This window comes from Procambarus clarkii, chromosome 66 (genome assembly GCF_040958095.1).
Source record: "Procambarus clarkii isolate CNS0578487 chromosome 66, FALCON_Pclarkii_2.0, whole genome shotgun sequence".
Lineage (NCBI taxonomy): Eukaryota > Metazoa > Arthropoda > Malacostraca > Decapoda > Cambaridae > Procambarus > Procambarus clarkii.
This window is the reverse complement of record NC_091215.1, coordinates 31,096,997-31,123,239: the sequence shown is the minus strand read 5'-3', so window position 1 is coordinate 31,123,239 and position 26,243 is coordinate 31,096,997. Positions and strand designations below refer to the sequence as shown.

Below are 26,243 nucleotides of genomic sequence, written 5' to 3'. Positions count from 1 at the left end.
AGCGAGGAGGGGCAGAGAGGAAGGGCAGAGAGGAAGGGCAGAGAGGAAGGGCAGCGAGGAAGGGCAGCGAGGAGGGGCAGCGAGGAGGGGCAGAGAGGAAGGGCAGAGAGGAAGGGCAGAGAGGAAGGGCAGAGAGGAAGGGCAGCGAGGAAGGGCAGCGAGGAGGGGCAGAGAGGAAGGGCAGAGAGGAAGGGCAGCGAGGAAGGGCAGCGAGGAGGGGCAGAGAGGAAGGGCAGAGAGGAAGGAAGGGGACGAGTCATCCCGCTGCATTACCTCCTTCCGCCTCGCACCACAATAGATAAAAATCACCTACATTTAATGTTCCTCGTGCGTGTGAATACTCCACAAGATATTGTTGAAATGTTGCTCCCCCCTCCCCCTCTCTCTTTCTCTCTCTCCCGCCCCCCCCCTCTCTCCTACTCTCCCTCCTCTCTCCCCCTCTCTTTCCGTCCCTCTTTCTCTCCCTCACTCATTTCTGTTGGCGATTATTTGTAGTACGTGGGTAAAGTATTTACAGCGTTGAGATTCGAACAAAAGTCGTCAGTGAAGCACCTGTTTCGGAAGTGTTCGGGCGTCATCAGTTGTGAGTCGTGTGTAAACCGTTTTTCATTCATAAACAGGGGGTTTGGCGGATGCATGGAATGGACTTTGGGTCTTTGTTTATGAGGACAGGCTACTGCGTGTGTGTTGGTTCTCACCTAGTTGTACCTGGTAGGGTAAGGGATGACCTACCGCTCTATAGTCCCACTTCTCAACCCTTAATCGACAGGAGTATACACTCCAGAGCCTCCTACGCTCTAGTATATGTACACTTAAAACTGCAAATGGAGTTTACCTCCAACATTTCACTTCTTAAAGTATTCCGTTTGACGCTGAAAACATTCTAAATGTTTCAGTGGCTCATTTGGAGTTCACAGCTTTGTTCCCCTTGTTTGTTTACTTTCCCGGTGTGAGGGGGGAGGGGGGGGGGGGAAGGACCTGGGATACATTTGCTTCCAATGGCATTTTGTTTAGCCTTTATTTGTATAACCTATTTGTAACCATCATAAAATTTCATCTTGCATATAGCCCATTTTCCCTATCTTAGCTCTTTATCTTCCTATAACAATTTAGAAACAAATCATAATAACCTCCTTTAAATATATGTATTACCTTCCTATATTAATATGTATTATTAATGGATCTGAAACTAAGGAACATAAATCTTATTAAAGGGAGAACGTTAATTACCGTGGACATCTTCAAGAGGAAATTAGATTGTTTCCTCCAAGGAGTGCCGGACCAACCGGGCTGTGGTGGGTATGTGGGCCTGCGGGCCGCTCCAAGCAACAGCCTGGTGGACCAAACTCTCACAAGTCAAGCCTGGCCTCGGGCTGGGCTTGTGGAGTAGAAGAACACCCAGAACCCCATCAACCAGGTACCCTCCAGCACAACCCGGGAGTGCCAAGTGGTGCTCAACAGGTCGCCGTTAAAGCCCCTAGCTTCCGGTTACCTCAGCCGAACACCCGCACTAACACCGGCAATTACGGAAACAAAGAACATCCGCGCATCATGTATTGGATAAACACTTGGTCGACCGTATGGTTCAGTCGGCGCTCAGTGAAGGCTCCACAGGACCCCAGAAAACGGGGTTATATGTGCCGGGAAGTCGAAGGATGTTGTACACACAAGAATCACAAAAGCGTGATGTATCACATGAATATGATCACAGACGCGATTAAGGCTCGTCTGGGATCATATCCTGGACGTAAGCTTGAACCCTCATCACGCCCCTTGTGGATTTATGCAAGGATGTTGTGTTAATAATTAATAATTCACTGTGTCGGGGGACAGAAAGCCAGAGTGTATTCATAGACGTTTGACTTTTATCGAGATCCCCATCCCCCCCCCTCCCCCACAAGGTTTGTGTGTACTCACCAAGTTGAGTACACATACACACACAAAGGAATATTGTCCTGACTTATTCTTGAAAGAGAGAGAGAGAGAGAGAGAGAGAGAGAGAGAGAGAGAGAGAGAGAGAGAGAGAGAGAGAGAGAGAGAGAGAGAGAGAGACAGAGAGAGAGAGAGAGAGAGAGAGAGAGAGAGAGAGAGAGAGAGAGAGAGACAGAGAGAGAGAGAGAGAGAGAGAGAGAGAGAGAGAGAGACAGAGAGAGAGAGAGAGAGAGAGAGAGAGAGAGAGAGAGAGAGAGAGAGAGAGAGAGAGAGAGAGAGAGAGACAGAGAGACAGAGAGAGACAGACAGACAGAGAGAGAGAGAGACAGAGAGAGAGAGAGAGACAGAGAGAGAGAGAGAGACAGAGAGAGAGAGAGAGACAGAGAGAGAGAGACAGAGAGAGAGAGAGAGAGAGAGAGAGAGAGAGAGACAGAGAGAGAGAGAGAGAGAGAGAGAGAGAGAGAGAGAGAGAGAGAGAGAGAGAGAGAGACAGAGAGAGAGACAGAGAGAGAGACAGAGAGACAGAGAGAGAGAGAGACAGAGAGAGAGAGAGACAGAGAGAGAGAGAGAGAGAGAGACAGAGAGAGAGAGAGAGAGAGAGAGAGAGAGAGAGAGAGAGAGAGAGAGAGAGAGAGAGAGACAGAGAGAGAGAGAGAGAGAGAGAGAGAGAGAGAGAGAGAGAGAGAGACAGAGAGAGAGAGAGAGAGACAGAGAGAGAGAGAGAGAGAGAGAGAGAGAGAGAGAGAGAGAGAGAGAGACAGAGACAGAGAGAGAGAGAGACAGAGACAGAGACAGAGAGAGAGGGGGGGGGGAGGGAGGGAGGGGGGAGGGGGGGAGGGGGGAGGGGGGGAGGGGGGGAGGGGGGGGAGGGGGGGGAGGGGGGGAGGGGGGGGAGGGGGGGAGGGGGGAGGGGGGAGGGGGGGAGGGACGGTGGGAGGGGGGCTACATGAGCGGACTGTCACAGCCGCCGTGTACAAGACTCAACACTTAACAAACAGGACGAGACACACTACACAAGTGCCTCTGATTTACATAAGAATCTCGAGTCATATAAGGCGGCACCTTTCTCACCGGTATCCTCCTTTCTTAAGGTGGGTGGAAACCACGCGGTTCCTGGTGATAATTGGCAGTAAACTTCTGGAAGCTGCAGTCTTGATACTCACGTCACTTTGCACACGAGACGAGCTGGGTCTCAACCACGCTCACTTCCACCTATTTGCGACCTCAGCACACCTGCTTGATGGGGGTTCTGGGAGTTCTTCTACTCCCCAAGCCCGGCCCGAGGCCAGGGGCCGGGCTTGACTTGTGAGTTATACGTTGTATTTATTTTGTTGTATAGAGCACAACCGCTTCTCAGCCTGTCAGTCAGTGTGTCATACTACTGAGGCTGCAACACAACACAGACCAACTGGACACCATTGATCTAGCAACATCCAACGATTCAATATAGCACCCACAACCCATTACAGGATTAACATCGGTATTAAATAATAACATGCCGATGAGAATGACCTATGAATGCTTCAAACCTACAACACTTGCTAACCTTGTATAAGCCAAACTTTCGCCCCCACTCTCACTCTTCAACAAAAACAAAATGCACCGCCAGTGTACGAAACAGACAGCACAATAATTGAGCTCGTACATATACGCCAGCATTCCAACGAGGCATTAGCACGAGAAACAACGCCGACGGTGTAAAAATTAACAACCAACTAAGCAAATAAATTCTGAAAATTCATTGTTCTTACAAATGCCTAAAAGGTGGCAAGACGGCATAGAACACAAACATCCCTCACCAGCCACACACACACACACACACACACACACACACACACACACACACACACACACACACACCCTCCTCCAAACCCTATACCAACCAACTACACACTACCACCAAACACAACATAATTTGTACAAGGGGTCACAGCATGAGTCAAACGGTCACGCACTATGCACAAGGATATAAATGGCACGTTTACAATCCTAACTAGCAATGCAACTTCTAGGTAATATCACTTCCCACTCCCCCACCCTGCCCGTTCTTGTAAGCGTTCCCAACGCCAAGAAACTGTTGGTACTAACATACCACCCACCGGCTTCGCTCGGGCCAAAACGTTGCTCCCTCGATATACATACACCAAAGGATACCTGATCAATCAGATTGTGATACATACGTCAGGCTCCGAGCAGCCGCGTCCAGTAGCTTGGTTGACTAGTCCAGCAACTAGGAGCCCTGGTCGGGGACCGGGCCGCGGGGAAGTAGATCCCCGAAATCAACGCAATGTAACCGCAGGGCAAGATCCCAGTGAGGGGGAAACCCAGAGTAGGGAGTAGGGGGAAGAAAAGGACGGAAGGGGAGGGCGGGAGGGAATCAAGGATAGAGGGAGGGGGGGAGGGAATCAAGGATAGAGGGAGGGGGGGAGGGAATCAAGGATAGAGGGAGGGGGGGGAGGGAATCAAGGACAGAGGGAGGCGGATCAAGGATGGGGAGAGGGGGACAAAAAGGAAGGGGGAGGGAGCAGAGTAGGGAATGGGGCAGTGAATGGCAGGAGAGGGGTAGGCTGGGGTGGGGGGGTGCTGATGTAGGTCGAGGGAATGTAGTGCAGGCTGGGAGATTTCCTAATTCTGTAACATTTAGGAACATATGAACTTGTGCATTTATATCGAGAGATGCTAAAATGTTCCCATCTCACACGACTGTTAGTCACACACGGCCATGTGATCAGTAGCCAGCACTCGTGGCCTTATTGATAGCTACTTGATGCATAAAAATGAATCTAAGAAATCGAATCAGCTTACGTTCCAGCTTTACAAACTATTTTCTAAGGAATCTAAGAAATCTAATCTTTTCTAAGGCATGTGATCAGTAGTCTGCACCTCTAACTCTTGCTGCAGGTTATGAGGATATCATCATGAAGACGAGAGTTAATAAAGTGATAGCAAAGCTCCAGGTACCTCATACCAGCAGGGACGAAGAGTTTAATGACTGGACATTGATTAATGTAGTGTGGGAGATCATGCCGCAGTTCCTGTTCACAGAGTTTGCACCTGGAGTGCTCAGGATTAGGAGATCCGTCACCTGTAGCCACCTGCCACAGGTAACGGTAACCCAACCTGATCCTGGCAACCACTTTAACGCACTGTGGCAAGGCTAGACGTAACGATGCCAGGGATGGCGGGGTTCTGGAGAGGGCACGGGCAGGTAACGAGGATAGGAAAGATACAGCCGCCCATGACCACCAACCTGGATGAAATTATTGTACACTGTTACGCAATCCCATAGACACACGCGCACATGCACGCACTCGTACGCCCACACACACGTTTTTGAAATGAGTGAAGGGCTGAGTGGGAGCGGCGGTGTTGATCAAGAAGGACTGGTCATTCGAGTTGTCAATCACATGCTGTGAAGCCTTCACTGACTCGAGACAAAACAATGAGAGTAATTGAAACCTAATTGTAACTAGCCGAACAACCCGTCCTATTAACAGAGCATCGCATTTTGACGCAAACTTTACCAAAGGTCAAAAATTGTCGTACTAGAAGGTGGTAGAAGCTCGCGAAATTGACATATTGTCCCGTGTTCTGTTTTGGGTCGTCTGGTAGGTTAGGAGAGGACACGCTGAGGACACCACAGTTTATTGGTGTTGGTAAACCTTAGGAGGATGAGCTGAACAGTGATATACACCCATCCTCACAACGACAGAAGACCTAGGCAGGAGTATTAACAGAAACAGAGCAGTTCTTAAAACCATGGAATGAGCTGTAGAGTTACAAAGAGGAACACATTTACACTGGAGACTTCAACCACATTTAGATAGATGGTACAAACTGGGAACTCCCCTGTGGGTACAGATAGAGTTCAATTCTTGGAAGTAGCAACGAGAAGCATTTTAAGGCTGTATGTCAATGTGGTCACAGGAATGAAGAGTAATAATGAATCGGTCACACCTAGACCTGCTATTCACTTTGAATGAGTCAGACATAAGGGAAGCCACTTCGAACACTCCTTGTTAGTGAGTGATCACTGTGTAGAGGCATTACAGCATCTTGTGGATGTATTGTACATTAAGAGAAGAAATGCGCGAAGTGGAAGACCGGCACAATGAAGGGTGAAGTACGAGGAAATGAGAGACTTTTGCTCAAGGATACTACGGGAAATAGAACTTGTATAAACTTTTATACAAGGAAATGCTAGGAAGCAACCGACAAATGTGTCCCTGTCCTAAGGGAGAACTGTGAAAATCATAGTTATAACCCATGGTTTAATCAAGGATGTAAGGAAGTATAATGCATATGCTTAAGGGCACTGATAACTACAGGAGCAAAGGAACACTAGAGCAGATGGAGTAACAGACACATAAGAACAAGTACCTCAAAGTGAGAAGGAAAGGAGAAAGGCAATTTAAAATCTAGAGTGAAGACAAACCATGTTGATTCACAGCCACATCAGGACGAAGACAACAGTAAGCGGCCAGGTGATGAAACTCAACAAGAGATTCAAGGTCTTCAAAATAGAACTAGTGGAAGTGCCTGGAGCTTAGGAGCTGGAGGACGTTGAGACGAGATCTGAAGGCACGAGCTGACACAGTTAAGGTGACCAGACCTGATAAGACTTCACCATGGATACTATGAATAGGAGCGAATGCCTTATGCTGGCCACTCTCATATATACAAAGACAGTGAGAGAGACAACACCAGAAGCACAGCCTGCTAGCGTCCTTACTTGTAATACACCAACTTACATCACAACTCCTGCATCTCAAATGTCTGACCGGTTGTTGCTTTTCCTGTTGCTTTCCCCATGTTGGTCTACTAAATTGTGACTAGTGAGTCAGACTCTAGTAGACTAGTCACAGGTAGTGACTACTGCCTATAATTTTCTCTCTCACAACTCAGAGTTAACCCGGACTAAAGGAAGCCTCTATACAGGTGACTGAACTTAGCTGCAATACTTCGCACTTACCAGGACTGAACAGTCGACACTTCTTGAACCATTCTTGCAGTCTGTCCCAGTCTTTTTTTGAAGGCTTTATGCAATGTAATGTTGGATGGAGATGATTGAAGAAGGACCTCTCCGCTACAGGTCTGATGAACTAGTTTTCGAAGGCGTGTTTGGCGGCCATATGACATTACACCCCCAAAATCTCTGGTGGCCGATGAATTCTGAGCTTGCCTGGGCATCCTTGCTCTCACCTCGCTGCAAGAGTGGCGTCCCTTAATAAACATCATGGCCAGAATACGGCACATAAAGCCATAATTAGAAATTATACACCCCCCCCCTCCCCGTAATCCTTCAAAACGTGAAGGTAAAAGGGTCGGAAGGGGACGAATGGGGACGGGAACGGGAAAGGTATATGCGGCCAAGTTTTACCAGAAGAGAACTAGAAAAACAGGGGAAACGTTGTCACATGGATAGAACTCCAGCATGTCACAATGTGACATGCTTCCTACGGGTGGGAAGGAAGAGGAAACACAACAAAAGAGGAAAAAGAGAGATGGGAAGTGTAAGGAAATAGATAGGAAGATGAAGGATCAAACGAGGAAGGGAATAGGTACGAACAAGACGGAAAAGGGGAAAACGATAGGAGGAGAAGAACAAAAGGGAAAGTAATAACACTACACAGGAAGAGGTTGAGAGGACTGACAGAAATGAGTTGTGATAGAAGCATTGAGTACTACGGGCTGGCACCGGGTACTACGGGCTGGCACCAGGTACTACGGGCTGGCACCGGGTACTACGGGCTGGCACCGAGTACTACGGGCTGGCACCGGGTACTACGGGCTGGCACCGGGTACTACGGGCTGGCACCGGGTACTACGGGCTGGCACCGGGTACTACGGGCTGGCACCAGGTACTACGGGCTGGCACCGGGTACTACGGGCTGGCACCGAGTACTACGGGCTGGCACCGGGTACTACGGGCTGGCACCGGGTACTACGGGCTGGCACCGGGTACTACGGGCTGGCACCGAGTACTACGGGCTGGCACCGGGTACTACGGGCTGGCACCGGGTACTACGGGCTGGCACCGAGTACTACGGGCTGGCACCAGGTACTACGGGCTGGCACCGAGTACTACGGGCTGGCACCGAGTACTACGGGCTGGCACCGGGTACTACGGGCTGGCACCGAGTACTACGGGCTGGCACCAGGTACTACGGGCTGGCACCGAGTACTACGGGCTGGCACCAGGTACTACGGGCTGGCACCAGGTACTACGGGCTGGCACCGGGTACTACGGGCTGGCACCGGGTACTACGGGCTGGCACCGGGTACTACGGGCTGGCACCGGGTACTACGGGCTGGCACCGGGTACTACGGGCTGGCACCGGGTACTAAGGGCTGGCACCGAGTACTACGGGCTGGCACCAGGTACTACGGGCTGGCACCGGGTACTACGGGCTGGCACAGAGTTCTACGGGCTGGCACCGGGTTCTACGGGCTGGCACCGAGTTCTACGGGCTGGCACCGAGTTCTACGGGCTGGCACCGAGTTCTACGGGCTGGCACCGAGTTCTACGGGCTGGCACCGAGTTCTACGGGCTGGCACCGGGTACTACGGGCTGGCACCGGGTACTACGGGCTGGCACCGGGTACTACGGGCTGGCACCGGGTACTACAGCCTGGCACCGAGTACTACGGGCTGGCACCGGGTACTACGGGCTGGCACCGGGTACTACGGGCTGGCACCGGGTACTACGAGCTGGCACAGAGTTCTACGGGCTGGCACCGGGTTCTACGGGCTGGCACCGAGTTCTACGGGCTGGCACCGAGTTCTACGGGCTGGCACCGAGTTCTACGGGCTGGCACCGAGTTCTACGGGCTGGCACCGGGTTCTACGGGCTGGCACCGAGTTCTACGGGCTGGCACCGAGTACTACGGGCAGGCACCGGGTACTACGGGCTGGCACCGGGTACTACAGCCTGGCACCGAGTACTACGGGCTGGCACCGAGTACTACGGGCTGGCACCGGGTACTACGGGCTGGCATCGGGTACTACGGGCTGGCACCGGGTACTACAGCCTGGCACCGAGTACTACGGGCTGGCACCGAGTACTACGGGCTGGCACCGGGTACTACGGGCTGGCACCAGGTACTACGGGCTGGCACCGGGTACTACAGCCTGGCACCGGTCTGGCATAAGCTCTATAGAATCACTGAAGCCCTTACACGACTATGCAAAACTGAACAGGCTGCTAGAAAACTGTATTCAAACGGCGGAAAGCTCTTATGGGTACTACATTTTTATTTAACAATAACTGGCCTTCAGAATAACACCTTTGAAAAACAAATATCTTACTTTATCCGCGGAACCGTATGCTCGCCTCTACCTCACAGCCCAGATACTCAGCTTGAGCACTTCGTCACTTTATTAATATCATAATAAACAATGAATTCACTGCACACTTTGCTGCCAGCTTTGTAGGGAGACGTCAACAAAGCCAGCGGGACCTACCAAGACTTCCGAGTGTGCGAGATTCAAGGAGACGTTGTCCCCCTGGCGGCGTGGGGGGACACCGTCACCCAGCGTGCAGCCACACGGGACTGGCTTAACTCACCCGCACATCGCTGCATATCACAACAAGAGATCTGATCGCAACGTACACACAGACATCTCGATTAAGTGGACAAGGATAGATGGAGTAGCATATTTGGGATACGTGTACGGATTGTGACCTTAGAGGAGGAGGTAGTGACTCCCTTCCCTTCCCTCTCTTTTCTGCTCCCTCCCTCCCTCTTCCTCCGTCTATCTCCCCCCTCTCTCTCCATCCCTTTAACTCACTCTCTCTCTCTCTCTCTCTCTCTCTCTCTCTCTCTCTCTCTCTCTCTCTCTCTCTCTCTCTCTCTCTCTCTCTCTCTCTCTCTCTCTCTCTCTCTCTCCGCCTATTTCTCCCCCTCTCTTCCTATTTCTCCATCCCCTCTCCCTCTCCTTCCCTCTCTTCCTCTTAATTTCCCTCCCTCTTTTCCCCCTCTCGATCTTCCTCCCCCCTCTCCATTTCTCTTCCTTCCCCTCTGCCTCTCTTTCCCCCTCCCCCTCTTTCCCTCTCACACACACATTTTGAACTCTGGAAGCTGATGTTTACTCTCCCGCCTCTTCCACTTCGCCCCTGGCTGAGGGACAGTCCCTTCCCGGCAACCTTCCACAATTCCGTCTCAAGCCGGGAATCTTCCTATCCCGCCCCTCGTGATGACGTCACCATATGTCATTGGTATCGACAACTTTCCAAATATATCGGTCTAATTTAAACTGCGACGCCCCTATATCCCAGTACGAATCCCACTAGTAATATATCATTAGATTTGGCACGGTCTGAACTCTGGGGTCCGCAAATGTGGTTCCGTGTTGAGGAGGATCATACTGGGACTCCACGTGCACGGGTCACAGAGGAGGACACTGTAGGGGAATTGACACACACACACACACACACACACACACACACACACACACACACACACACACACACACACACACACACACACACACACACACAGTGTCAGAGTAGTTAATAAATGGAATGCTCTAGGAAGTGATATGGTGGAGGCTGACTCCATACACAGTTTCAAATGTAGATATGATAGAGCCCAGTAGGCTCAGGAATCTGTACACCAGTTGATTGACGGTTGATATGTAACAAACTAGGCTGTTGTAAGAATTATCCAGAGTGGTTTATCGACAAAAGAGAATGGGAAGCTGAGCCGCATGGTGACCTGACCCCCAGGGGAATTCGCGGTGGAAATAACCGACGCTTTGTTCATATCTGCGTAAATGAATCATCCTATAGTATTCAGTAATTTAGAGAAAATTAGCCTTTATTCATTTTGCATTAAAATTGTATTGTATAATAGTACTGGATACAATATCAAGAGTATTCTAATTATTGAGTTTAAGTCACCATCAGTGACGTCACGAATCAGATCTAACTTTTGAGGCGGAGTGACCGGCGGTCATAGGTCAGCAGGGTTGACATGTCTAATATTTCTCAAAGTTTTAATAACCATTTTTGTGATCGGGAACAGCTCTGCCGTTAGAGGCTTGTGTAATTTATTTCAGTAAAATAATTCAACTAGTCTGGATCAATTAAGTACAACCGAGTTTAATTGTTATAACTTAAACCTTGCTAGTAACTGGGTAGAACTTTGACTAGGCGCAAGGATACAATGTTCTGTCTGGGGGAGACGAGACAAGGGAAAAATCAGTGTGGTCACGGAAGCAGCTGGGATAAGAGGTCAACATCTTACCTCTCCCCAACAAGACCAGCACAACACCCAGAGCTGTGGTCGCCCAAGGTATAGTTGCTATTGTAAATTATAGGGATAGTCTTCTCATTTGCCATTCAGGTCAAGTAGGGAGTGTTAAAGTGATAGGGAGTGAACACATTTAGATTTTGTTTTAGTTTTCTTTTAATAAATTAAATTTGTTATTAATTTGCATTTTATTGTTTCCATTTGTTTATGTGTATACTTGTCCTGGTCACGTGGTCCACACGAGGCAGAGTTGCATTGGGCGCCGATTCTAACATCGAATCGGAATTATCATTACCGTGTAATTTATTCCACACTCAAGGTCATCGTTTATAGTGGGGATCAAGCCCCAAGGTTGATTAATTAGCGTGATCGATCCAGACCTCGATCATTGCTCTTGTATTACTGGTCTGGTGGTGGCAGCAGAGGTGACTCTAGGGTTTTGTTCAGAGCTTAGGTCACGTCATACTGGGTGTAGAATCCTAAGTCGGTCAATCGTCTTAGGACCACGTGGCGTGGAGTTGGCTTTGGTAAAAGTTTTGGAGTCCCTTGGTTTAGAAATAAAAGTAAGAATACGGGTAGAGGGAGTAGAAAGAAGGAAGTAAAGAGAGAGAAACCTAACCCGTGTTACAGATAGACGGGACCAAAGAGCCAAAGCTCAACCCCCGCAAGCACAATTAGATGAGTACAATTAGATGAGTACACACGTACACACACACACACACACACACACACACACACACACACACACACACACACACACACACACACACACACACACAAAATAAGGGAGAGGGGGGATATGATAGGAACGTATAAAATGCTCAAGGGGAATTGATAAAGTGGAAATAGATGAAATGTTCACAAGGCATACAAAGAGAACGAGGGGGACAGGGGTGGAAGCTGGAAACTCAGATGAGTCACAGAGATGTTTTCTTTTAGCGTGAGAGTAGGGGAAAAATGGAATGCACTTAAGGAGCAGGTTGTGGAAACAAACTCTATTCATAATTTTAAAACTAGATTTGATAGGGAAATGGGACAGGAATTATTGCTGTAAACAACCGATGGCTAGAAAGGCGGGATCTAAGAGTCAATGCTCGATCCTGCAGGGACAAATAGATGAGTACACACAGGGGTGCCATCAGAACAGGGCGGTGGTGGCTGAGTGGACGGCACGCTGGATACGTAGTCTTGTGGTCTGGAGTTCGATTCCCGGCGCCGGTGGAAACAAAAATGGGCAGTTTCTTTCACCCTGATGCCCATGTTACCTAGCAGTAAATAGGTACTTGAGAGTTAGACAGCTGTTACGGGCTGCTTCCTGATGTGTGTGTGTGGGGGGGGGGGCAAATTGTTTTATCGTTGATTGACAGTTGAGAGGCGGGCCGAAAGAGCAGAGCTCAACCCCCACCAGCACAACTAGGTGAAGTAGGTGAACACACACCTTAGCTAGTGTGCAGTTGGTAAAGGACCCAACCTTCACCCCTCCTCTGCACCTTTCCCATATGACTCCCCCCCTCACCTCTTCACTGCCCACAAAATCCTTTCTTTTTCCCTCCCACTTCCATCCACCTAAATCACAGAAATCACTGTGATTTCCTACTGAAGGTTTGACGTTGTTGATCTCTGTGCACGAAGCAAATCTCTGTGTTGCTATAATTATTTAAATGCTTTTCAATCATCATAAGCTTACTGACCTACGTAAACCCACTTATGAATGGACTTAAGTCCATTCCATCCAGCGGATGGAATGGACTTGGAATGGAATGGAAATGTTCCAACATGAATCTGCGAGTGAGAGGAAATTCTGTCGGTGAAATGAACTTTTTTTCAGCTTTGAAAAACAGTGATTAAGACATCCTAAAAATATTTCACATTTTTAAACAATACGAAAACAAGCAAAAGTCGGTACCTTCCCCCCCCCCCCCCCCGCCTACCTAGGTAAGAGGGGGAGTATACACCCCCCCCCCCGCCCTACCCTGTAAACTTGGGAGTAGGGTAAGTTGGGGAGTACCCCCGAAACCTTCTTGGCAAGTAGGGACCCCCACATACTAGGACCCCCCAAATACCGGGACCCCACACATACCGGGACCCCACACATACCGGGACCCCCAAATACCGGGACCCCCACATACCGGGACCCTCCCACATACCGGGATCCCCCCACATACCAGGACCCACACATACTGGGACTCTCCCACATACCGGAACACTTTCACATAACATGGACCCTCCCACATACCGGGACCCCCCAATACCGGGACCCCCCCATACCAGGACCCCCACATACCAGGACCCCACACATACCGGGACCCCCACACATACCGGGACCCCCACATACTAGGACCCCCAAATACCGGGACCCCACACATACCGGGACCCCCCACATACCGGGACCCCCCACATACCGGGATCCCCCCCCCCCCTCGCGCCCACACTTACGGAACTTCCCTGCCCAAATAAAGGAAGTATTTCGTTCTAGTCTACGATAAATATTATTATTTTTGTTAATATTATTTATTTTATTTTGATCATTATTAATCTTATCATTGCGTTAATCATTATACTCCCCCTCTCTCTTTCCTTTCACCTTTCACTTCCATTCGTTCCCTTTTCATTGTAATAGACCCCTTTCGTCTCCATTTATTTTGTCTCTATCTCTTCTCATTTATAGTGTTTCAAAATTTTTCCTTGTTTGTATGCACCCCCCTCCCCCTCCCCCACCCACTCCTTCCATAGGCCCGGTCCCTTCGCCCCCCCCCCCCCACTCTGACCCCCCTTCTCCCTGGGCATTTCTCGCAGCAGCAATATACTAATGGCAGGCACAAGAATACCTTTCACAGGGCTTAAAGCAAGGCGCTCAGGCTAAGTGAACCCTTCTCTATATTTCTTTTCACTCCTACTTCTTCTCCCCTCCAGCATCTCACAAGCTCCGTGCCCTCTCTCTCCCTCTCTCTCTCTCTCCCTCCTCCTCCCCCCTCCATCCCTCCATCCCCCTCTCTCTCTCTCTCTCTCTCTCTCTCTCTCTCTCTCTCTCTCTCTCTCTCTCTCTCTCTCTCTCTCTCTCATCCCCCCTTCCAGCCACACACAATTTAATAGTACACTGATATATACTTAGTATGCCTGCATATAAATTTAATAAATTCACTTTATACAAATTTGAAGCATGAAATCAAATTGCCTCGAAAACCCCCAATAACCAAGTTGAAAATGTTAAGGAGCACCATAGTCCGTGCTACCTGGTGCTCCTTGTTCCAGTAGCTGAATCTATAAACAACAACAACAACAAGGAGCTCGTAAGACGCCATTAATAACGACCGCCAATATTTCCAGCCGACGCCAACCCAAGCCTATAGCAAGCTTAACAAGGCCAGCTTCCATAATGGCTCCTTCCCGTTATGAACCACCCGTTAACAAGCAGTTTCAATAACGCGTTAGATCAACGTTCCTGAAGATCAACGTTCCTGAAGATCAACGTTCCTGAAGATCAACGTTCCTGAAGATCAACGTTCCTGAAGATCAACGTTCCTGAAGATCAACGTTCCTGAAGATCAACGTTCCTGAAGATCAACGTTCCTGAAGATCAACGTTCCTGAAGATCAACGTTCCTGAAGATCAACGTTCCTGACGATCAACGTTCCTGAAGATCAACGTTCCTGAAGACCAACGTTCCTGAAGATCAACGTTCCTGAAGATCAACGTTCCTGAAGATCAACGTTCCTGAAGACCAACGTTCCTGAAGATCAACGTTCCTGAAGATCAACGTTCCTGAAGATCAACGTTCCTGAAGATCAACGTTCCTGAAGATCAACGTTCCTGAAAACCAACGTTCCTGAAGATCAACGTTCCTGAAGATCAACGTTCCTGAAGATCAACGTTCCTGAAGATCAACGTTCCTGAAGATCAACGTTCCTGAAGATCAACGTTCCTGAAAACCAACGTTCCTGAAGATCAACGTTCCTGAAGATCAACGTTCCTGAAGATCAACGTTCCTGAAGACCAACGTTCCTGAAGATCAACGTTCCTGAAGCTGTTGTTCATAAACACAGCCAAGGGAGACACGAAGCACTCAAAATGTCTCCTTGGCGGAGGCCTCGACGGGCTCCCAGAGACATGTTCACGATATAAATGATATTATAGTTGAATGCTAACATCTTATTCAACATTGAAAATGATTGAGCAACACGAGACAAAGGTATGCGGCACAGTCCTGCACAGCCCGGGAAGCTGCACCACGGCTGGTTTATCCAGGGTATAGTTTTTTCTTATTTACCTAGGGTTTACCTGTGGCTGGGTTCGACAGTTTGTCTACTGACGTACTCGTCCGGGAGGAAGCCCATAGCTTCCCTAGTGACATTGTAATTAGCGAAGATGTTGCTGGGCGTTCCATAGCGTGATCCACAGAGTGTTCCACAGTGTTCCATAGCGTGTCGTCTTTCCTCACTAACCCTCATTTACTCGTCATTGTTTTGGGGAAAAAGTTTCTTTCACCCTGAATGCCCCTGTTACCTAGCAGTAAATAGGTACCTGGGAGTTAGTCAGCTGTCACGGGCTGCTTCCTGGTGTGTGTGTGTGTGGTGTGGGAAAAAAAAGTAGTTAGTCACAGTTGATTGACAGTTGAGAGGCGGGCCCTAACGAGCAAAGCTCAACCCCCGCAAACACAACAAGGTGAATACACACACACACACACACACACACACACACACACACACACACACACACACACACACACACACACACACACACACACACACACACACAGTTTCAAATGTAGATATGATAGAGACCAGTAGGGTCAGGAACCTGTACATCAGTTGACTGACAGTTGAGAGACGGGCCGAAAGAGCAAGGTTCAACCCCCCGCAAACACAACTAGGTGAATACACACACGCACACTACACGACACACTAAACAACTCACAAACACAAACAAACGACATCCTAAGAGGCAAACAACATCCGGGGTTGGCCACAGGTGCAGGCGTCGAGGCCATCCCAGATTATCCCCAGGACGGTGGCCAGGTGTTGTTAGAGATTCAGCTACTCGGAACAAGTTCCAAGTAGCACGGGCTATGGTGAGCCCGTAACTTACCTGGCACAGGAGCGGGGCAAGTAGCACGGGCTATGGTGAGCCCGTAACTTACCTGGCACAGGAGCGGTGCTGGACGGTGGCCAGGTGTGGTACTACTCACAGGGCGGCGCGGGCCATCTTGGCACTCACCAACAAGTGGGTATTCTCCTACATTTACACGCCTTATAGGCATGATGCTCGCTGTTGATGAACCGCCTGAGGTATTATGGGTTTGAAGAGGAGCAGCAGTCTCTCTTTCGCGCACACACACGCAGTGGGGTCTGGTAGCTGAGCGGACAGCGCGTAGGACTCGTAATTCTGTGGCCCGGGTTTGATTCCCGGACCAGGCGGAAACAAATGGTTTCTTTCACCCTTAATGCCCCCCTGTTACCTAGCAGTAAATAGGTAAGCTGCTTCCTGGGTGTGTGTGTACTTACCTAGTTGTGCTTGCGGGGGTTGAGCTCTGGCTCTTTGGTCCCGCCTCTCAACTGTCAATCAACAGGTGTACAGGTTCCTGAGCCTATTGGGCTCTATCATATCCACACTTGAAACTGTGTATGGAGTCAGCCTCCACCACATCACTTCCTAATGCATTCCATTTGTCAACCACTCTGACACTAAAAAAGTTCTTTCTAATATCTCTGTGGCTCATTTGGGCACTCAGTTTCCACCTGTGTCCCCTAGTGCGTGTGCCCCTTGTGTTAAACAGCCTGTCTTTATCAACCCTGTCAATTCCCTTGAGGATCTTGAATGTGGTGATCATGTCCCCCCTAACTCTTGTCTTCCAACGAAGTGAGGTTTAATTCCCGTAGTCTCTCCTTGTAGCTCATACCTCTCAGCTCGGGTACTAGTCTGGTGGCAAACCTTTGAACCTTTTCCATTTTAGTCTTATCCTTGACTAGATATGGACTCCATGCTGGTGCCGCATACTCCAGGATTGGTCTGACATATGTGGTATATAATGTTCTGAAAGATTCCTTACACAAGTTTCTAAAGGCCGTTCTTATGTTAGCCAACCTGGCATATTACATCTGTGTGTAATGAAGTAAGAGCGAAGAGGGAGAACGGCCTAGTAACATAGCTCGAGTGCATGGGGGGAGTTGTGTAAAACCCTGGGGCCAGATTCACGAAAGCACTTACGCAAGTACTTACGAACGTGTACATCTCTCCTCAATCTTTGACGGCTTTGGTTACATTTATTAAAGAGTTTACAAGCATGAAAACTTTCCATTCAACTGTTGTTATTGTTATAAACAGCTTCCTGGTGCTTCGGAGCTCATTAACTGTTTAATAATTATAAACAAAGCCGCCAAAGATTGAGAAAAGATGTACACGTTCGTAAGTGTTTGCGTAAGTGCTTTCGTGAATCTGGTCCCTGGTTTGTGTCTCGGAGAGGCTGCAGGCTCCAGTGAAAGTGAAATAGTGAAAGCTTGCTATCCTTCGATTTTCTTAGCATCAATATTAAGAAGATCAATCAAGTTACCAAAAATTCATGGTAAAGAAACTTTTAATTAAACTAGTCATTAAATTGGATAGTAATTATGGAAAGGATTTGCTTTCTACAAAAAGTTTCGTTCCATTCTGGACCATCTTCAGGTGAGGAATGAATACATAAGGTGCAGGTTTGGGAGTTATCAGCTCCAAGGTACACCCCACAGGCACAATCACCTCATTACACTCACTTGTTACACCCTCACAATCACCTCATTACACTCACTTGTTACACCCTCACAATCACCTCATTACACTCACTTGTCACACCCTCACAATCACCTCATTACACTCACTTGTTACACCCTCACAATCACCTCATTACACTCACTTGTTACACCCTCACAATCACCTCATTACACTCACTTGTTACACCCTCACAATCACCTCATTACACTCACTTGTTACACCCTCACAATCACCTCATTACACTCACTTGTTACACCCTCACAATCACCTCATTACACTCACTTGTTACACCCTCACAACCACCTCATTACACTCACTTGTCACACCCTCACAATCACCTCATTACACTCACTTGTCACACCCTCACAATCACCTCATTACACTCACTTGTTACACCCTCACAATCACCTCATTACACTCACTTGTTACACCCTCACAATCACCTCATTACACTCACTTGTTACACCCTCACAATCACCTCATTACACTCACTTGTTACACCCTCACAATCACCTCATTACACTCACTTGCCACACCCTCACAATCACCTCATTACACTCACTTGTCACACCCTCCACTCTCATGACACCTACACAATCACCCGTCCCACTCAATGCATGAAAGACATACAGCAACTCCACTTAATACCTCCGGGTGATTTGTAACTCAAATTATACGCTCGGTATACTCGTGTATCAGAATATTAGACCCGTTATATCAAAGGCAATATGTCTTCTTTTATAGAGTTTAAATTACCGCTTATGTCAGATTAAACTTTAGTTCCCTTTGTTAAGGTGAATTGGTATGCATGTTCCGTCAGGTCCTCTTTTATTCTACTGCCAAACTGTCTCCCTGTTACCCCCCCCCCCACCACCCCTTCTCTCTCTCTCTCTCTCTCTCTCTCTCTCTCTCTCTCTGTCTGTCTGTCTCTCTCTCTCTCTCTGACACCCATCCTTCCCCCTCCTTCCCTTCGTCACTACAGCAGCACATAACGTCATAAGATATGGGTTCTTAGCACACTACAAATACGGATAAACCCAAAGATCTCAGACGGAATACAGAGACGAGGCTCAACCCTTCCCACATCACACCTCTCTCCTTCCCTCCCTCCCTGCCTATGACGCCAGCTGACGTTGAGGCCAGCTGACGATGAAGCCAGCTGACGGTGGCTCGTGCTAGACACCACAGCATGGTTGTTCTCCCCCCACATCTTCTACCCGACACATCAACGCCACACATGTATCCAGTAACCCTACACTGCCCGCTACAATTATCCTGCCATCGTCAATATAAGAGAGCCTTAATGTCAGACTCTTACAGTGACAACAACATATTATGTTATTAGCAATATTCTGAAATTACTTCGTGACTAGATAAGGCACGCTCAGTGTGTGTGTATGTGTGTGTGTGTGTGTGTGTGTGTGTGTGTGTGTGTGTGTGTGTGTGTACTCACCTATTTGTACTCACCTATTTGTGCTTGCGGGGGTTGAGCTTTGGCTCTTTGGTCCCGCCTCTCAACTGTCAATCAACTGGTGTACAGATTCCTGTGTGTGTGTGTGTGTGTGTGTGTGTGTGTGTGTGTGTGTGTGTGTGTGTGTGTGTGTGTGTGTGTTTACTTTTACCGCATCTTGTCGTTCAGTTGGACCAGGGTGCTGGCGCCTCATCACGAGAGAGAGAGAGAGAGAGACATCCCCGTGTGTTGATCAAGACAGTGGTCGCCCATACGTACCTGAAATATAGAGACAATATATTTATAAACAAAGTCTTGACACGCATGCAAGTTGCACTCTTATGACCAACTCCATCAATTAATGTGTCACGAATGTATTTTTTAATTAAAGTTCATTCTCTTCTATTTGTAAACACTGGCCCATGTCAGTCTTTTAAATTTATTTTATAACATCAAGACCAAAGGCAACAGATAAGATAAATTTGAAATCTATAATTAAATATTGTTAACAAGGTTTGTACACAAGTGAGACATGAGTTATAGGACCTTCTAGCATGCTTTTGTTTACAAACCTGAAACCTAATTATATCTATATGTTCAACTTGTCTCCAGCTTATTGCTCCTTCACATACCTTGCAACATATCCCTGTCAAAGACACCAAAATATAATCAGCTGCATTCTACCCCCCCCCCCCCCGAGGCTTTTCTTATTCCCAGCACATTAACTGTCTCACAGCCGCTCCGTTACTGCTGCTTCCCCAGTAATGAGCTGATTAACAACCAGGGCACAACCACCACCACTACCACACAAGCCAGGGCACCACCACCACCACCACCACACAAGCCAGGGCACCACCACCAACACACAAGCCAGGGCACAACCACCACAACACAAGCCAAGGCACAACCACCACCACACAAGCCAGGGCACAACCACCACCACACAAGCCATGGCACCACCACCACACAAGCCAGGGCACCACCACCACACAAGCCAGGGCACCACCACCACCACCAACACACAAGCCAGGGCACAACCACCACCACACAAGCCAGGGCACAACCACCACCACACAAGCCAGGGCACAACCACCACCACACAAGCCAGGGCACAACCACCACCACACAAGCCAGGGCACCACCACCACCACACAAGCCTGGGCACAACCACCACACAAGCCAGGGCACCACCACCACCACACAAGCCAGGGCACCACCACCACCACACAAGCCAGGGCACTACCACCACCACACAAGCCAGGGCACCACCACACAAGCCAGGGCACCACCACCACCACCACACAAGCCAGGGCACAACCACCACCACCACACAAGCCAGGGCACAACCACCACCACACAAGCCAGGGCACCACCACCACCACACAAGCCAGGGCACCACCACCATCACACAAGCCAGGGCACCACCACCATCACACAAGCCAGGGCACCACCACCACCACACAAGCCAGGGCACCACCACCACCACCACACAAGCCAGGGCACCACCACCACCACCACACAAGCCAGGGCACAACCACCACCACACAAGCCAGGGCACCACCACCACCACACAAGCCAGGGCACCACCACCACCACACAAGCCAGGGCACCACCACACAAGCCAGGGCACCACCACCACCACACAAGCCAGGGCACCACCACCATCACACAAGCCAGGGCACCACCACCACCACACAAGCCAGGGCACCACCACCACCACACAAGCCAGGGCACCACCACCACCACACAAGCCAGGGCACCACCACCACCACACAAGCCAGGGCACAACCACCACCACACAAGCCAGGGCACCACCACCACCACACAAGCCAGGGCACCACCACCATCACACAAGCCAGGGCACCACCACCACCACACAAGCCAGGGCACCACCACCACCACCACCACACAAGCCAGGGCACCACCACCACCACCACCACACAAGCCAGGGCAACACCACCACCACACAAGCCAGGGCACCACCACCACCACACAAGCCAGGGCACAACCACCAGCACACAAGCCAGGGCACCACCACCACCACACAAGCCAGGGCACAACCACCACCACCACACAAGCCAAAGCACAACCACCACCACACAAGCCAGGGCACCACCACCACCCCACAAGCCAGGGCACCACCACCACCACACAAGCCAGGGCACAACCACCACCACCACACAAGCCAGGGCACCACCACCACCACACAAGCCAGGGCACCACCACCACCACACAAGCCAGGGCACCACCAGCACCACACAAGCCAGGGCACAAACACCACACAAGCCAGGGCACCACCACCACCACACAAGCCAGGGCACAACCACCACCACACAAGCCAGGGCCCCACCACCACCACACAAGCCAGGGCACCACCACCACACAAGCCAGGGCACCACCACCACCACACAAGCCAGGGCACAACCACCACCACCACACAAGCCAAAGCACAACCACCACCACCACACAAGCCAGGGCACCACCACCACCCCACAAGCCAGGGCACCACCACCACCACACAAGCCAGGGCACAACCACCACCACCACACAAGCCAGGGCACAACCACCACCACCACACAAGCCAGGGCACCACCATCACCACACAAGCCAGGGCACCACCACCACCACACAAGCCAGGGCACCACCACCACCACACAAGCCAGGGCACAACCACCACCACCACACAAGCCAGGGCACCACCACCACCACCACACAAGCCAGGGCACAACCACCACCACCACACAAGCCAGGGCACCACCACCACCACCACACAAGCCAGGGCACCACCACCACCACACAAGCCAGGGCACAACCACCACCACCACACAAGCCAGGGCACCACCACCACCACACAAGCCAGGGCACAACCACCACCACCACACAAGCCAGGGCACCACCACCACCACACAAGCCAGGGCACCACCACCACCACCACACAAGCCAGGGCACCACCACCACCACACAAGCCAGGGCACCACCACCACCACACAAGCCAGGGCACAACCACCACCACCACACAAGCCAGGGCACCACCACCACCACACAAGCCAGGGCACAACCACCACCACCACACAAGCCAGGGCACAACCACCACCACCACACAAGCCAGGGCACAACCACCACCACCACACAAGCCAGGGCACAACCACCACCACCACACAAGCCAGGGCACAACCACCACCACCACACAAGCCAGGGCACCACCACCACATAAGCCAGGGCACCACCACCACACAAGCCAGGGCACCACCACCACACAAGCCAGGGCACCACCACCACCACCACACAAGCCAGGGCACCACCACCACCACCACGCAAGCCAGGGCACAACCACCACCACCACACAAGCCAGGGCACAACCACCACCACCACACAAGCCAGGGCACAACCACCACCACCACACAAGCTAGGGCACAACCACCACCACCACACAAGCCAGGGCACCACCACCACACAAGCCAGGGCACCACCACCACACAAGCCAGGGCACAACCACCACCACCACACAAGCCAGGGCACCACCACCACCACCACCACACAAGCCAGGGCACCACCACCACCACACAAGCCAGGGCACAACCACCACCACCACACAAGCCAGGGCACAACCACCACCACCACACAAGCCAGGGCACCACCACCACCACCACCACACAAGCCAGGGCACCACCACCACCACACAAGCCAGGGCACAACCACCACCACCACACAAGCCAGGGCACAACCACCACCACCACACAAGCCAGGGCACCACCACCACCACCACACAAGCCAGGGCACAACCACCACCACACTGGACCTGTATGAGGTCTCCATAAGTGGGAGAAGTAATAAAGATTATGATGAGCTTACTGGTTATGGTGTGAGGTATACAATATCCGCCTCCCCCTCCCTCTCAGTGTCTGTCTGTCTACCTACAGACCTGCCTCCCATTCTTGAGGTTATCTTGAGATGATTTCGGGGCTTTAGTGTCCCCGCGGCCCGGTCCTCGACCAGGCCTCCACCCCCAGGAAGCAGCCCTGTGACAGCTGACTAACTCCCAGGTACCTATTTACTGCTAGGTAACAGGGGCATTTAGGGTGAAAGAAACTTTTGCCCATTTGTTTCTGCCTCGTGCGGGAATCGAACCCGCGCCACAGAATTACGAGACCTGCGCGCTATCCACCAGGCTACGAGGCCCCCTATTGTCTACCTTTCTACATCTCTCCCCTACCAATGTCTGCCTACTGGTCTTCCTGCCTTCTTTCCTACATTTGTCTGCCTGCCTACAAACTTCCCGCTTTAATACGTCTATAAAACTCCAATTTACCTGTAAAAGCAGATATGATAGGGAGATGGGTCTAGTCATTAGAAAACCGACGGCTACAAAATAAAGGTCCAAGAGTGAATGTTCGATCCTGCAGGCACCAATACACGAATACAAATAGGTGAGTACACACACATTCTTCAAACATCAGGAATATTACTCAGTAAAATAAACAGTTAAACATGGCTTACAGGAAGCAAACATTATTATTATTAACATCTTTATTGACAAAATCAATTACAGTTTTGCCTAATCTGAGGTTTTCGATTAAGCCTTATTAAAGTGAAGCAACATGGCACAAGTGACACGCCTCGCAAGCTATACCGGCCGGGTTCGAGCCCTGGGCAGGCAGGGTTCTCTGATCACTGTTGCCTATCTATTCTCCCATCTTCACCCACCAATAATTGGTAGGCCTGGTTGTAAACCGCTTGGCGGGCGTGTTCCAGGGGAAAACTAGCACGGTAAGACTTTTAACATGATTTTGTAGGAAGGAAAAGTTGTTAGTGAAAGACTGAGGTTGTTTACGCCTAAACAAAGGGAATGGGAAGGGGCCTATCAGGAGAAAGCGCCAAGCCATTACGAGTATATGACACTGGGAAGGGATCAGGATAAGGATTTGGGATGGGACGGGGGGGGGGGGAGAGGAATGGTGCCCAACCACTTAAGACAGTCGGGGGATTGAACGCGGAGCATGAAGCGAGACCATCGCTCTACCGTCCAGCTCAAGTGGTCGGACAGTAAAGAGAGCAATGGAAGAGAGTCAGATATACACAGACTCAAACCTCTGGCATCGACTCGCCTTTATTACTGAAGCTGGATAACATGTAGCATTCAGTAACAATACTGAAAAGTCTATAGGCAGGCGATGAGTCACAATAACGTGGCTAAAGTATGTTGACCAGACCACACACTAGAAGGTGAAGGGACGACGACGTTTCGGTCGTCGGTTTCGGTCGTCCTGGACCATTCTCAAGTCGATTGTAAGAATGACAATCGGCTTGAGAATGGTCCAGGACGGACCGAAACGTCGTCGTCCCTTCACCTTCTAGTGTGTGGTCTGGTCAACTGAAAAGTCTAATTATAATGGAACCTAAATATTTCAATATACTTTCGTACATTTAAACTGATTATATTCGTATACTGATCAACGATCCTAGCAAACAATACAACGATAGCCGATCAATGAAGTCAACATCTGATTAGACTATGTACGTACTTCATAAAAAAAATAAAAAAAAATAAAAAATGATAAACGCACTACACTGTTAGGTTAAGAAACATTTCCAGCATTATACTGTAGCTGTCAGCTGGCGGGACTAGGACGTGACGTCTCCCACTGATCTTATCCCACCTGGCGGCCAGGTATGGGGGGATTCTCCAGGTGTTTATGAGATGTTTCAGAGGTCAGTGAAGTTACAGCAAGTTACAGCCCCGCTCCTGTACCAGGTATAAGTCAACTACGGGCTCACCATAGCCCGTGCTACTTGGGACTTATTGTTCCAAATAGCTGTATCTTAAACAACAACAACAGCCAGTGAAGTGTGTGTGAGCTAGTGTTGCTTCACGTTAGCCTCCATCCCCGTACCACAGCGCCGTGAACCTGACAGGAACTGCTTCATCACTAAGACTAAGAGACAAAATTACTTCCCTATTAAAATATAAAAATGCTGCTCATTAAGAAGGCAACATCACATCACCACCACAACAGCACCAAATCACCACCACAACATCACCAAATCATCACCACAACATCACCTGTTGATTGACGGTTGAAAGGCGGGACCAAAGAGCCAGAGCTCAACCCCCGCAAGCACAATTAGGTGAGTATTAAGTGAGTACATCACCAAATCATCACCACATCACCATCACAACATCACCAAATCATCACCACAACATCATCACACTATCACCACCACAATATCACCACCGCAACATTACCACCACCACAATAATGGTGGTCTTAGACTCGCCAGTCCAGACATCACTTAGTGTGGAGTACGCCACCATCTGGACAGGTAAGGAAGTGTTTTCAACATTTACTTATACAAGACAATCAGGTGTGAGAGGTCATTAGCTCCAACAAAGTACATGGTTTGCTCTCACATAAAAATGACAAATAAGTCACTTTCAGAAACTTAATTGAACTGTATTGCGTTTGAAGGAAATGTCACTGATAATTTAAAATGTCCGAAAGGTGAATGCGTGTAAAAACAGTTAAGTTAAGTTTCCCACCATCCACAAGGAAGCTCAAGATTGAAGGAGAGTGGGGAAGGCCACCTGAGTACGACCGCACATCTGACTATCTTGAGGTTATCTTGAGATGATTTCGGGGCTTTAGTGTCCCCGCGGCCCGGTCCTCGACCAGGCCTCCACCCCCAGGAAGCAGCCCGTGACAGCTGACTAACTCCCAGGTACCTATTTACTGCTAGGTAACAGGGGCGTTCAGGGTGAAAGAAACTTTTGCCCATTTGTTAACCAAACACCAATAAATACCCTTGTCTCACACACAAGTATGGCCACAGTATGGCCACTCTGCGTGGCCACAGTATGGCCACTC

The 26,243-nt window shown here is 49.9% G+C and overlaps 1 protein-coding gene across 2 annotated transcripts in view; it reads right to left on the bottom strand.

Moving 5' to 3' along the window:
- dnc (phosphodiesterase dunce) overlaps positions 1 to 26,243 on the bottom strand; it is a gene marked incomplete in the record, with an annotated part of 535,642 nt that overhangs the window by 409,559 nt on the left and 99,840 nt on the right. Inside the window, 2 exon segments of one of the 2 annotated variants that reach the window (XM_069310041.1) lie at positions 6,905 to 7,138; positions 9,241 to 9,373. Of the exon segments in view, the coding sequence (XP_069166142.1) occupies positions 6,905 to 7,122 (218 nt within the window). 2 annotated transcript variants of the gene reach the window in all.